At 36.5% G+C, this 13,131-nt stretch overlaps 1 protein-coding gene across 13 annotated transcripts in view; it reads right to left on the bottom strand.

Annotated features, from left to right (window-relative positions):
* GRIA2 (glutamate ionotropic receptor AMPA type subunit 2) overlaps nucleotides 1-13,131 on the bottom strand; it is a 105,650-nt gene that overhangs the window by 6,692 nt on the left and 85,827 nt on the right. For all 13 annotated transcript variants that reach the window (XR_011325172.1, XR_011325178.1, XM_069786029.1 and 10 more), the window contains one exon: nucleotides 12,277-12,475. Coding sequence is in view for 11 of the 13 variants with exons in the window: in XM_069786029.1 (XP_069642130.1) it covers nucleotides 12,277-12,475 (199 nt within the window). In the remaining 2 variants the exon portion in view is untranslated. The remainder of the gene's footprint in view (nucleotides 1-12,276; nucleotides 12,476-13,131) is intronic.

The raw sequence follows: 13,131 nt of genomic DNA, 5'->3' as shown, positions 1-13,131 counted from the left end.
TTTTTGTATTTGTTATATTTATTAAAGATGTGAAGCAAACACTGCTACTTCCACTTTATAAGAGGTGTGCCAGATTAAAATGTAAGATCTATATTCAGACTTCAGCAAAGTATTCATCAGAAATTCCCGCTCAAAGAAGATGATCTCCTTTTTTGTAGCTCTCTGCAGCTGTGTGTTATGCAAACAAGAGGTGAGCTGAAATGTGTCAGTGGCACTAGAAAACTTCAGATTGCTCCACAGAGGAAACTAATATTGCTGTGAAACCTGAAGGGAACGTTAATAGTGAGGCACCTATTTCAAGGTTGTTCTTATGTGTAATACTCCACATGCCTCAACAACTCAACTCAGCAGGTCAGGGTTTTCTTTCAGAAAGATTGTTACCTGAAGTATGTTTCTTTCGCTTTAACCAATTGGTAGTTACAACTATAATTGGCAGTTTTAACTACCAACTGATTTGTTATTTTTCAACCTGGGAAAAAATAGAGGAAAACAAATTTTGCTACCTAGATGTCACCAAAAAGGAAGTAGTGTTGTCAAAGAAACAGCAGGCAGAACAGGACATATGACAAGTCAGGGTCAGTAACAATCACCAGTCGGAAAGAGTGTATGAAGCTGGATTTCTCATATTGTCACATACTGCACAATTCTAATGAAGAATTAAGAAAGCATAGGTTCATATCATCTCCCCCCATGAAGCTCAGTAGAAAACCTAAATGTGCTAATATTTCACATTCTACATTGTCTGATCAAAATATCTGCAGAACTAGCAGGGCAGTTGACAATCAATGCTAAATTAATTTCTTAAAAGAACAACCTAAATCATTAGATGAAGCAGACAACAAGCTATTGCCAAATTTAATATTATGTTGCATGTAACTCAGCTATTATTACATTTCTACTTTGTTGTAGAAGACCACGACCATTTGGTCTTGTAGTTACCTTAGTTCTCTGCGAGATTTTACTATTATATGTGCAACTACACCAAATCTGTACTATGATAAAATGTTATTAGAAGCACTTCTGTACTAGAGACATCTTCTAACATATACTTCAGAACTGCAATTCTGCTATAAATATACCATTTATAATCATACTATTTTGAAATTAAATTAATCAAGTATTATCGCATCAGTAATGCCCTCACTATCTCCCAAGGCTTCACTGTTCTTGTAGTACAGCATTATCATTTTCCCAGACTTACCCTTATTTTCTTGTCTAGAAATGTTGTGTAGGAAGATTTTGAGGCTCAGATTTCTCCATGGTCTCTGTACATCTACTAGTATTGAAAGTTCTGGCAGTACTAAGAACCACTGAAAGTTTTCTAACATCTAAATATTCCAACTATTACCAGAATCAACATGTACATTGGCACAGCTGGCTTTCTGAAAGTTTCCTTGCAGAGCAGTTGTTGCATATTCTGATCTGTTCATCTACACATACTCAGTACACCTATTAATATCAAAAGAGTTGGATATACTCAGCATGACCAGAACGACTGAGAAAAATAACTGCGCTGAAGGCACAACGGATTTCTCAGATTCTTGGAATATCTGCCATATTGCATATGCACTGTTCTTGTTCCTTCCAAGAAGATCCTAAAAAATATGATCCTAAAAACTAGGAGAATCCTAAAAAATGGTATACTGCACCATCTTTGAAAAAAGCCAGTTCACAAAGTAAACTATCACTGTGTAGTATAAGCTATCAGTAAAAATCCAATATTGCACTTCTCTCTGCCTGTAATTTACCTGATACATAGACAGATACAGGTAAGTGCCTCTAACAGATAGCAAATGGCATTCCATGCCTGAAGGAGACTCCCACCTGCAGATCCAAGTCAGTCAAGCTATTTAATGTCTGAGAGACTACATCAACTTCACCAGAGCATATAAAGAAAGTCTGAATCCTAAGTGCATAGCTTTTTATCCTCTGTTCCCTGAGTCCTGCTGCTGTTGCTCACTTCCCTGGAAGCAGAGCTACCAGTGTTTAGCGCTGCAGGGTGCTCAATCTCCTCCTTCCTTAGCCCACTCAGGCTTGGACTCAAAAGTCCCCAGCCTCATATGAAGAAACTCAATCTTCCCTGAATTCTCATTCTCTAAACTTACTCTCTAATTAAACCCAGATGCTCCATCCCATTCCTACCATACATCAACATTCATTTGGCAGCATACATCCAACTTGCTGCATGGGATTTACTGCTACATACTAAGCAAGGGACATCAAGCTTCTGACAGTGTTATAAAAATTATCACACTGATACTTCATGAATTACCATAGGTTTGCTTTATAAAGGGGGAAACTTAAAAGTTGGTTTAGAGCTGTCTTACATGGTTCAGTTCAACCCAAAGCAGACAACATACATCCGGGTGCCTGTAACTACAACTTTCTTTAGAAGGCATTTGGATCCCATGTTGTAGAAAAGAAGAGGTTATGCTGACACTTAAAACATTATTTTCTTCTTGTACAAACATTCAAATACTAAATAAATAAGCATTCTTTATTCCAGCTAAGTAACTGTCATGAACAGGTTCATAAACTGACTTAATTGCCTTTTCTTACTCCATTGTTCCGTGGTTTATTAAAATGACCTTTTACAGGTTTTGATATATATATCAAGTAACAGCGGTCTAGCAAAGTCTGTTCTGCTTTTGCCATTCAACCTCAAAAAAAATAAATGCAGCTCCCCATTTCCCCATCACTTCATAGAAATCTGATCACAACAGGAAAGTGGGAAGGATGAGGGAAGTCCCATGACACACTGAGGGGCTGGTGCTGGACGGGAAAAGGCGCAAGGAACAGATCTTGCAAATGGTCAAGTGTTAAGATGAAACCTCCCACTAGATGGCTCACAGGATCCTTGCTGTATAAATGAAGGTAAGAATACCTGACCCAGCAGCCATGGGAAAAAAAATCTGTAATGAAAAATGTCACCAGAAAATGGCACTCAGATTTTGCCATGACCACACAGTCCTCTGCAGCCACGAACACTGAAAAACATCACGCTGGAATTCATACAGCTCAGAGTCTTGATCCCTACCTAGTCCTTGACCCTATCTAGACTCATAAAAAATAATAAGAGCAACGGGCCGCTAGGGGATACTTTTGACTTCTAAGGTTTTTGTTGATATTGCAACACAACATATTTAGTAATACATTCTGTTTTCATAACTGTGTAGTTTTATTTCCTTCATTATATTGATTTCAGAATTTGTCTTTCATTTGAAAGGTAGAGCTAAAGGATGCAGAAAAGGCCAGTGTTAAAGAGACCTTCATCTAGCATTCTCTACACACATACACACATACACTCACTCATAAAGCCAACATTATCTGATAGTTAAAAAAAGCATATACACACTTACCCTAATTCAAATACATTGTGGCAAAAAAAAGCACATAACATTGTTATTTAAATACGGCCAGTGCTGTAGTTGACCATATATTTTACTCCTATGCAAATCTTAATCTCCTTAAACTGCACCTGGAAGAGCATGCAGTCATCAGCAACAGTGGACTAAACCATGAGGAAACAGAATTCTTGTGAATGAAGGATGCCCTGTGTGCAAGTTCAGCTTTCACATCTTTCTTATATCCTCTTTCTTTAATGGCACCAAAAACCTAGAAGGTCAGCAGTGCTCCATAAAAAATCACCACACCTTGCTATCATGTGATGCAAACAATGGAACCATTGTAGATTGCTATGTTATTGGACTACAAGAATGCAGGAATATGGAAATAATCTGCACTGCTCTTAATTACTGTGGCTGATTGCTATTGCAAGGTGGCACACCAGTGTATATATGAAAAGTTAAAAGCTAATTATAACTTTGGTATTACAAACAACACCAACGTGACAGTACAAGACCCTAATATTCACAACGAACACTTTTTCTCCCATTATTTACCACTTCTATGAAAGTACAATAACTGATACAAAAATGCCCCAGGAGCTAACACTTTTTTTTTTTAATATCATGTCACCACTGGGCATTTTGACTATGAAAATTATTATTACTACAGAGTACACATCCCATTTAAATGCAAAATACTGCCTTCATTAAGAAACTCATTATGAAATTAAATTATGCAAAGATTTATCAAATTAATTAACTGTATTTTGTGGGTCATCAGATAACTTTTCCATTTTGTCATTCAAAGACCTATTACTCTTAAAATTGGGGTGCTGTAATTAGTGTGTCATTGACAGAAATAGCTCCTCAGACTACTAACACTCTACTAGACGATGATCTTGTACTGCGGGAGCAGAACTTTAATTGTCAGATACGGTTTGTGTAACCATCTTGTTGACCTTCCATACTGAATAAAGGACAGGAACTGGTATTGTCACCAGTAGCTAGAAAGCGTAACAACAAATGAATCTTGCCAATTTACACAGTAAATCAGTTATTGATACATCCAAAAACCACAGAAAAAGGACAAAACTAGGTTTTCAGCCTCTTTAATTAGCTCAAAAATAAACAGTTTAAAACACTTAACCTTGTTTATATTGGGTGAATACTTAGGGTGTATGAAAGTTCAAACAGATGGAAGATCTACATTTTGTAATACATTGATAATTTTATTCAGTACTGGTAAAAATTAGTTACATGTTCTTAAGATGCATTTTTATGGCTTTTTACTTTCCATTACTTAATTGAGCTACTTAAAGTATCTTTAATATATTTGGTCTTATCAATAAAAATTGTAAAACAGTCTACTTCAAGAACTTATTCCTCAAAAGCTTACTTAAAATAAATTTCTCCAAGAATGTGCAAGACAAGGACCTTATGTTGTCACCATAGTCTTCATGTGATTTAAAGTGTTCAGGAAGGCTTGTCTTAGAAAGGGATGTTAGTGTTAAAGACCATTTAACTGCTGTTAAAATACTTGCTGAAATGACTCCTCCTCTGAGACTTATTAACTTCAACAGAATCGAAATTCCTCCCCATCATTCAGCATATTCATAAAATCAAAGCAGACCATTTCAATCTCATTTCATGAAAACTCAGATAAATGTCACACAAAATAATTTCCACAATGATGACCTAAACCCATCTGTTGTTCTTGAAGCGCTAGTCACAAGGAAAATCCACTGCCCACTCCTAGAACTAACTTTACTGTAACAAACTTACTGAGAGAGGGACAGCTGTACTACAGTCATGCTGCAGTACAGGTTTGCTACATGACTGTAATACAAATGTAGATTTCTAAGTAGGATCTTGATCTGATCAAGGGAAACCTGGTAACATAAAGGAAACAGTATGTTATACAAACAACTGAAAAAAACAGCAAACAGCAGCAGATTTTCAAACCTCCTGAGTGAAAAAAGAATGGGAGAAAGGAAAGTATATCTGCTGTGTAGTGGGAAGAAATGCAGAGAACAAATACAATCTACACATAGGACCATAATCCAAATGTATACGTTAGCTTTGTTTTTGATGAGATTAATGTAAAGGATGAATAACTAACAGGAATGAGGGTACAGAAATGGAAATGATCAAACCAAGATGGACGCAAAACAAAAAGAACTTACTGCACCCATACCAGGGGAGAGGGAATAAAGTAAATCCCAAAACACAAAAGCACTTTCTCAAGCAATCACAGATCTGTAGTGAACTCAGGTGCTATTCCTGGAGTCTAGAACCGTAACTGTACTGCCTGGACTTCACAAGATGAAAAAGCATTCAAAGCAACTACTGCTCTTTTGGTCTGAAGTACTGCATGGCATGCACAGCTTCAGATGACATTTTAGAGTGAAAACATTTCAAGACAGAAACGACTAGGATTTGTAGGAAAGGACACTGGGGTATTAAAACACATCAAGCCAGACAATGGGAAATTATTTATTTGTTATATATGAGAAGTGGAAAATTCTGAGCACTATAATGATAGAAATGAAATGAAACTTTCCAGTTCAAAAGCATGGTCCAGCACTTTGGGACCAATAAGAAAATCTGCAATAAAATTGAAGACCTTCAGCTGATAAAAACAGAAGAAAAGAAACACAGATCTATCACTATGATCAAAATGATTGCCAGAAAACAGCATGATACAATTGGGAGAAAGTTATTTCCAGAAAGAGAAATACTAATGCCTTTGTGCAAAGCATTGCTGAGATCTCAGATGGCATACAATATACACCTCTGTTCACCCACATTCAGGAACAATTAATTCAAACTACAACACACACACACAGAAGAGCTATGAGATGATCAGGGACCAAAATGCCTTGCTTGAAAATCAAGAATAAATATAGTTTAGTTGAGATGACAGCTCAGAAAAAAACCCATACTTGCTCTGTATTAGTATCAGGAAAATAAACACTGAGAAGAAAAAAATCTGCATAATAATTATTTATGTACTGTAACAATTGAGGATAAACTAGTTATAAATACATCTAGGCTGGAAAATAAAATAATGTTTCTAACCATAACTAGTGTGGTATTATAGAATGATCTGCCCCCAAAAGTAGTGCAAACAGAACTTATACTCATTTGTACTTATTTTAGAGTGTACCAATGTATAAAATAAATTACAAATCACTGGAGAATCTTCAAACTATACTGCTGCAAATTCATTTCTGCCCACCACAAAATTACCTACTACACAGCATACTTTGTTTAGAACATCTAAGAAAACTTGATGAAAACCTGAAAGAGAAGATCAGGGAATAGTATGTTTCTTTTATCAGACACAATTTGTCCTTACAACCAAGGAAGAAAAATTCTATTAGAAAGGAATACATTTTATTTTTAAAAAAGATTATGCAAATACTAATTTGAAATTAAGGTTTCTGAGTAATATATGTAACAATGTTTCTGAAGCACCACAATGTTTTGGTCACTAGGCTCACTGAGCTGTATGCAAAAGACATTAGGATTTGGGGTAGTGTGGAGAGAGAAAAAAATGAAACCTGGAAAATAACAGAAAGAGATGCTTTGGGGAAAAAAAGGAAGTATTGATTACTGCATTCTTTCTCTTAACATTACTTTCACAATGGCCTAAATCAATTCTTTCATGTGTTGCCCAGATGCAAGGACCTCAGAAAACAAGAAAACAACTGAAAATTAATCACTTGAACCCTTTAGACCACAAAAAAGTATAACCATATCTTCAACTACCATGCTATTGGATGGAAAGGGAAGTCTTTCCATCATCTCAGTGCTCAGATCTACCTCTCCTCAGTATTTCAGCTATGTACCTCTTTTTTTCTGCCAAATTTAAAAAGCCAAACCCAAAGTCTCTAATCATACCTCCTTCACGGATTCATGAAATGTCAGTCCTGTAGCTTCTGCCAAGTAGAGTCCGTGGTAAAAGTTACAGAAGACTTCTTAAGTCTTTTTTCTCCTTTGCCTCCCAAAGGCTTCTGCGGAGCTAGTCAAAATTTAACTCTGGAAACATATGTTCTATAATTCTACATCTCAAACTTCAAAAATTGAAGCTGAGGTATGATTCATAATTTTTTACCTCAATTCCATTTAAAAAAAATCAGAGTGTTTCTTCTCACTGGTTTAAAGAGATTTCCTGTGGGGTTTTTTTTAGAAGCTTGAATAACTTGATGAGCATAAAGACAGATTGAGGTTCACAGATAGACTGCTGTACGCTTTCTCTTTTTGCATTACCTCTTGTAATACAATCATCAATTTAAATACCTTTATAAGTTAAAAAAATATTTCAAAGTACTCATAGATCTAGAGGCACTGGACCACGTTGGAGATCCTCAGAAAATAATACTAATCTTCAGGCCAAATTTTCTTTGCCTCCCAACAGAAAACACTTTTGCAGGAGAAATGACTCAAGGAGTCTTGTCAGCTCTTCTCATGTTTGTTACTGGCTCTTCACTACGGAAGAGGACTTCTTTATAAGACAGCAAGGATTATCATCCTTCCAGCATTTTTCCCATTCCCAACTTTTCATTCTGGAACTCTTGCCTCTTAAGCAAGAATAAGCAACTCTTGCATAGTCTTTTCAGTGAAAGCTAAAGAATACTTCTTTGTTATGAAGCAGTTCTGCTTGCTTTTACTTTGGCAGAGGAACTACTCTTAAAGGCAACCAAAACACTTAGAATGAAACAGATTGGTCTGTCCATATCACGCTGTCGGTTCAAAACCAGGTACATATATATAAGAAGATTTTTTAAAAAATCTAATGCAGAGAGAGAATGTAAATTAGCCTAATTATTGCTTTGCACATCATTTTTTCTTTTTGAGATGCCTTCTTACCTTACACATGGGACTAGTTACAATTCATCTTTTACAGTGGAAAAAAGGTAGCATGATTGATTTCATTTCTCTACCAGGTTTGTACATAATTTTGATGAATAGAGTTAGGCATACAGCAAAAACATGATTGAATTTTAACAGTAATTAGCTTTTCTTCTCTTTGTATCACTCTGATATTAATTTTCAATATGCCTTCACCAGGTGGAAAGCATGGAAATGTTCCAGTGAATGTTAAGCTTGCATACTTACGCAGTTGTACTTTGTTTCTTTCTTCCAGTGCGGCAGCCCATGAAAGTAAGCAAGACAACTTCAGGAGTTAACACATATAGACAATGCTTTAAAATTACTTTCTCCAATGTTAGGTGAGCAGTAGTCTGTCTTCTTGGGTTAGTGACTTTTTTTCCCTTCACAGTTCAGCTATGTGTCTTGGCTAATGCATACATCAACTGCATTTACAGCAGCTGCTGAGAAATCACTGAAGGAAAAAATACTGTGTGACTGTGGATAGTGTTAATAGCACCTACCAGAGTGATGAAATTCCACAGCCCCACCATTTACCACTCCATCAAGTAGTATTTGTGATCTGACAATTATAGAGATGATGAACCTGGACAAGATCAAGTGAAATGACTCATGGATCATGAAATGACTTCCAAGCTGTGCTTGCAGTCCTATTCACATTCTCACCACTATTGATTTGGGAAAAATGATGCACTTCTGGAAAACCACAGCCATGCACATTTTCTTCAATGTTTTGCCCATTACTTCATGTTGTGAACCCAAGAGAAAATGCAACAGTAATGCACTATGTATCTTTCTTCAGGCTTTCAGTTACACTAAGAACTCTAAAAGCACTATCCCTAAGACAGAGGCACTAGCATCAGATGTGATAAGTATCCCAACTCAGTGGAACAGAACTCTGAAGACTTGGATCGTACTCACAGTTCTGCTAGTAGCAACCTTGAGATCTCCTGAGGAAGACTACTACACATTCTGGTATTTACAAATATATAATCAAGAGACCTGATGGAACTGCCATTAAAGAAAAATTATGTATCTATAACATTATTACTAAGAAGCAATAGTTCCCTGCTGATGTTTACTCCTCAGCAAAGCTCTGTCGTTACCTTTTTTTTTCTTTTTAAAATAATGTTAAAACCACTATTTCTGCACTGATATTTTCTATGCAGGATGTACCAAGCTTCTGCTTCTCATCTTAAAGCAGCACGAGGAACACTAGAGTACAATGCCCTTTCATCCCTTTTTCTCAGTTATGTTTCTTGATTCAGTGCCAACTGATGCTCTACTCACTGTTGGCAAGAATATCTCCTACTAGTCTGTACTACCTTTAAAGCTAGGGATTATGTACCTAAAAGAGGGTAAAGTGCAAAGGCAATACATCTTTAGTCATGAGTGCCAAGGCTGTTACCACCAAGTCAAGTGATATGGACTAGACTGTACGGCTACTCCCATACTATCTGTAGGGTGTGTGGTGAGCCACTATCCTTCCTCCACTTGAGTTTGTCTAACCTGTATCTGGATTACTCTATTCACCATGGTAGCCACTGGTGTGAGCCACAGCCACTGCAGACATGAACTGGTATGTACCTACCACAGGTGGCTGAAAGTCTAGACTCCCAAAACAAAACAGAGAACAAGCTAATGTGATATCCCTGACATACCCAAGCTAATGTAACATCTCAACAAGTTCATGTCATTTAAGCAGTCATAGAAGCTGGACAAAGACTTGAAGCCACCTCTTTCAATTAACATCGTATACATATATTCAGCTATTCAGGATGGGATTTTTCAGCTAACTTTCACAATCTAGCTTATTGCTGAGAATTCCTTTTTGGAAAATGCTGAGAAACACCTCTTTTTCACTTGTGTGAAGTATGATCAGAAAAGATGTTTCAGTAGCAAAGAAAATCCAGTTTACTGTTCTCATTCCCAGCACAATGATCTCTAATTTTCTGCTGTTCCAGGAATTAGGGCTCTACTAGCGAAGATTTAGGTCCAGTATACATTCCATCAATAGAAAACAAACTTGCAAATAATGCCACTTCTTGAAGAGAAAACAGACTGTGAAAAAAACCCAAACGTTTCTTTTAATTCATGACATTGACAGAGAAAAAGACAGTCCATTTTAGCTTGCTGCTAGAAAAATACTCAAGTTGTTTCCAGCTGTTCCAAGAATTTGAGTCCTAATTTCAGGTCATATAAAAATCACACATTCACTCCAGTCACCATACAGAAATACTCCAGGTGAAATTTTAGTCTCCTTAGTGCTACAGACTGCTTTCACATTGCCTTCAGCACAGAGAGTTTCATTCCTGAAACTTAAGTTTCAGGTCTCCTAGAAAGAAATTCTGACAGCTGTTATTTCTTGAAAAATAACTGGGCAAGCTTAAGTGATTTTTAGCAAATAGTAGATAGAGCCATCAGGCTAAGAATTTGCATTAGACATAATGCACCAACTTGTTTGTGGTACAAATTGCCAAGAAGAAATTTCCAGAGATCATTATAGCCTTGTTTGTTCAGAGCCAAAGCTAACTTAACAAAAGGTGAAGAATATGCCCTCACAAAGTCTCCACCTGATTTTTACAAAAATAAGTTATTAATGCTCAGGTAATCACCAGAAACACTAGTTGCATAAAAGTGTAATTGGAAAGATGTATATATGTGCTAGGAGCACAAAAACTACACACTGATGCATACACATATGAATGTTTTTTGTTTTAAAAGAAAGCTTAAAAATCTCTAAAGATAAACTATTCAAAAGAACTGACCTACTGTTAGTTCACATTGAATCCCAAGTATGGCCACGATCTGAAAGGTTTATGCTCACAAAACCATAAACACGTGCTTGTATGCTTCTAAACGCTCTTAGCACAAACCCGATCTCATTTTTACTAGCTTACACACCTGATGTTAGTTTTGGTTTAGCCAACAGGAATGCAATCAGCAGCACGTCTTATTACTGGACCTATCATCAAAATCAGAAAATAATGCTTTTCTACAGTTGAAACAAGTATGGTTCCTATTTAGTACATTACCAGTTAAGTATGCATTACGGGATCCAGTGAAAACCATAATCTAGCAGTTACTGTTCTAATTACACATAAGAAATATTTGTGAGAACTTGTTTCATTTCACTTTCATGGCAGGCTATGTTTGAAATGTAAACATAACATTTATAACTATTTTAAAATACATTTTGTTTAAACCTAACACTATCATCATCCATTGAAAAATATGAAAACAACAGGGTTTTTGTATTTGTAGCACTTCAGATACACTTCCATCTTACAGGGAGAGAGACACGGAACACACAGACAAGGCAAAAGAGTCATGGTGTTCTTCCCAGCATTCTTAGCATCTCACTCATTTGCTGGATGGATTTCACCATGTTAGCTGGCGTCTCAAGGACAGCCTGAGACTCACACATTGCCAGTCTCATGCATTTTTAAAACTGAAATACACAGAGGTAGAAGGTGAGCACTGACAGGCTTCCAAGGCATTACTGCAATGCAAATACAAATAGTAACTGTTTTCAAAAGCAGGCAAGGATTTACTAGAGCAGCCAACAGGGTTGTATCCCATTCCCCATCTGCAAACTTGAAAAATCATGTGAAACACTTATTAAAACATGACTGCACACCTTCCCATGTCCCTATTCACTGCGTGACTACCTAAAACATAGCACAGCTATTAAATAGCCTTCTTTATAATAGTTAACTCTTCTCTTACAGCTCAGATGAACAACACCAACTCCCCTTTCTGAACGTATCTTGTTTTTTTACTTTACAGTGGAATATTTTTTAGGTAACTCCTTGCAGCCACTTTTGCTTTGCATATTTATAACATGACCCTTATATTTATATAGAGATAATAAAATGTAATGATAATGAATAAACAAAAATACTTATACTTGTGAGTTAGGCTGCACATATCACATTTTTATAGCAACTTTTTAATAAAGCCTAGGGAAAATACATTTACATGAGTGAAGACCTATTTAAAATAAAACAGAAATCTAAAAAGTAGAAATTCTTACCCTAAAAAACTCTTTAGTGGAGCCAGAATCTAATGTCCCATAAGCAATTTCTGTTTGCTTGGAAAGATCCTCTGCACTTTCAATGGGAGACACCATCCTCTCAACCGTCAGGAAGGCAGCTAAGTTAGCCGTGTAGGATGAGATTATGATGAGGGTAAAGAACCACCACACACCTCCAACAATGCGCCCAGACAGGGATCTAATAACAAGTATGAAATGGATTTGTAAAGTGAAATGAAAGTCCTAAAAAGGAACACGTTATCAGTTTTATGCAAATGATGCATTAGACTACACGGAAGCATTTCAGGCTGTATCATAGTGCAGCTCTGCGTACTAATCACGTGGGAAATCAAGGCATACTCCACTACACCTCCTGGACTTTGCTGAAATCAGGACTCCAGAATTTACTTTAGGGAGAATTTAGTGATCCAGTTCTTCAAAGTTCTGAACACCCTGAAAGGAAACTGCTCCCATCATAATGTGCTATATTTAACACATAAGCTTGTCATTCCCTCTGAAGTGAATTTGTGTGACATTATGAAGAGGATCAAACATAATCAGTGAAACAGTGCTTTCAGACAAACCTGTATGCACTTAAAAATTGCTTGCTTAAAAATTGCAATTAATTGCTTGCCGTTAGCTCGCTTATTTTCCTAAGACATTCAGAGAAAGACTGATTTCCACAAAACAATGGCTTATGCTGCTGTGGACAATCTATACTGAGAAATAAATAGCATTATTTGCAATAAAAACTGGCCCAGGGAATATCCATAAACTAAAAAGTGCACATAACTTTTGAAAGATACAAGCATTTAACAAACTGAGGACTGGACATGAAACAATCAGTGATAATAC

Source organism: Haliaeetus albicilla, chromosome 1 (assembly GCF_947461875.1).
Source record: "Haliaeetus albicilla chromosome 1, bHalAlb1.1, whole genome shotgun sequence".
Lineage (NCBI taxonomy): Eukaryota > Metazoa > Chordata > Aves > Accipitriformes > Accipitridae > Haliaeetus > Haliaeetus albicilla.
The sequence above is the reverse complement of the archived record's forward strand: the minus strand, read 5'-3'. Positions and strand labels throughout refer to the sequence as shown.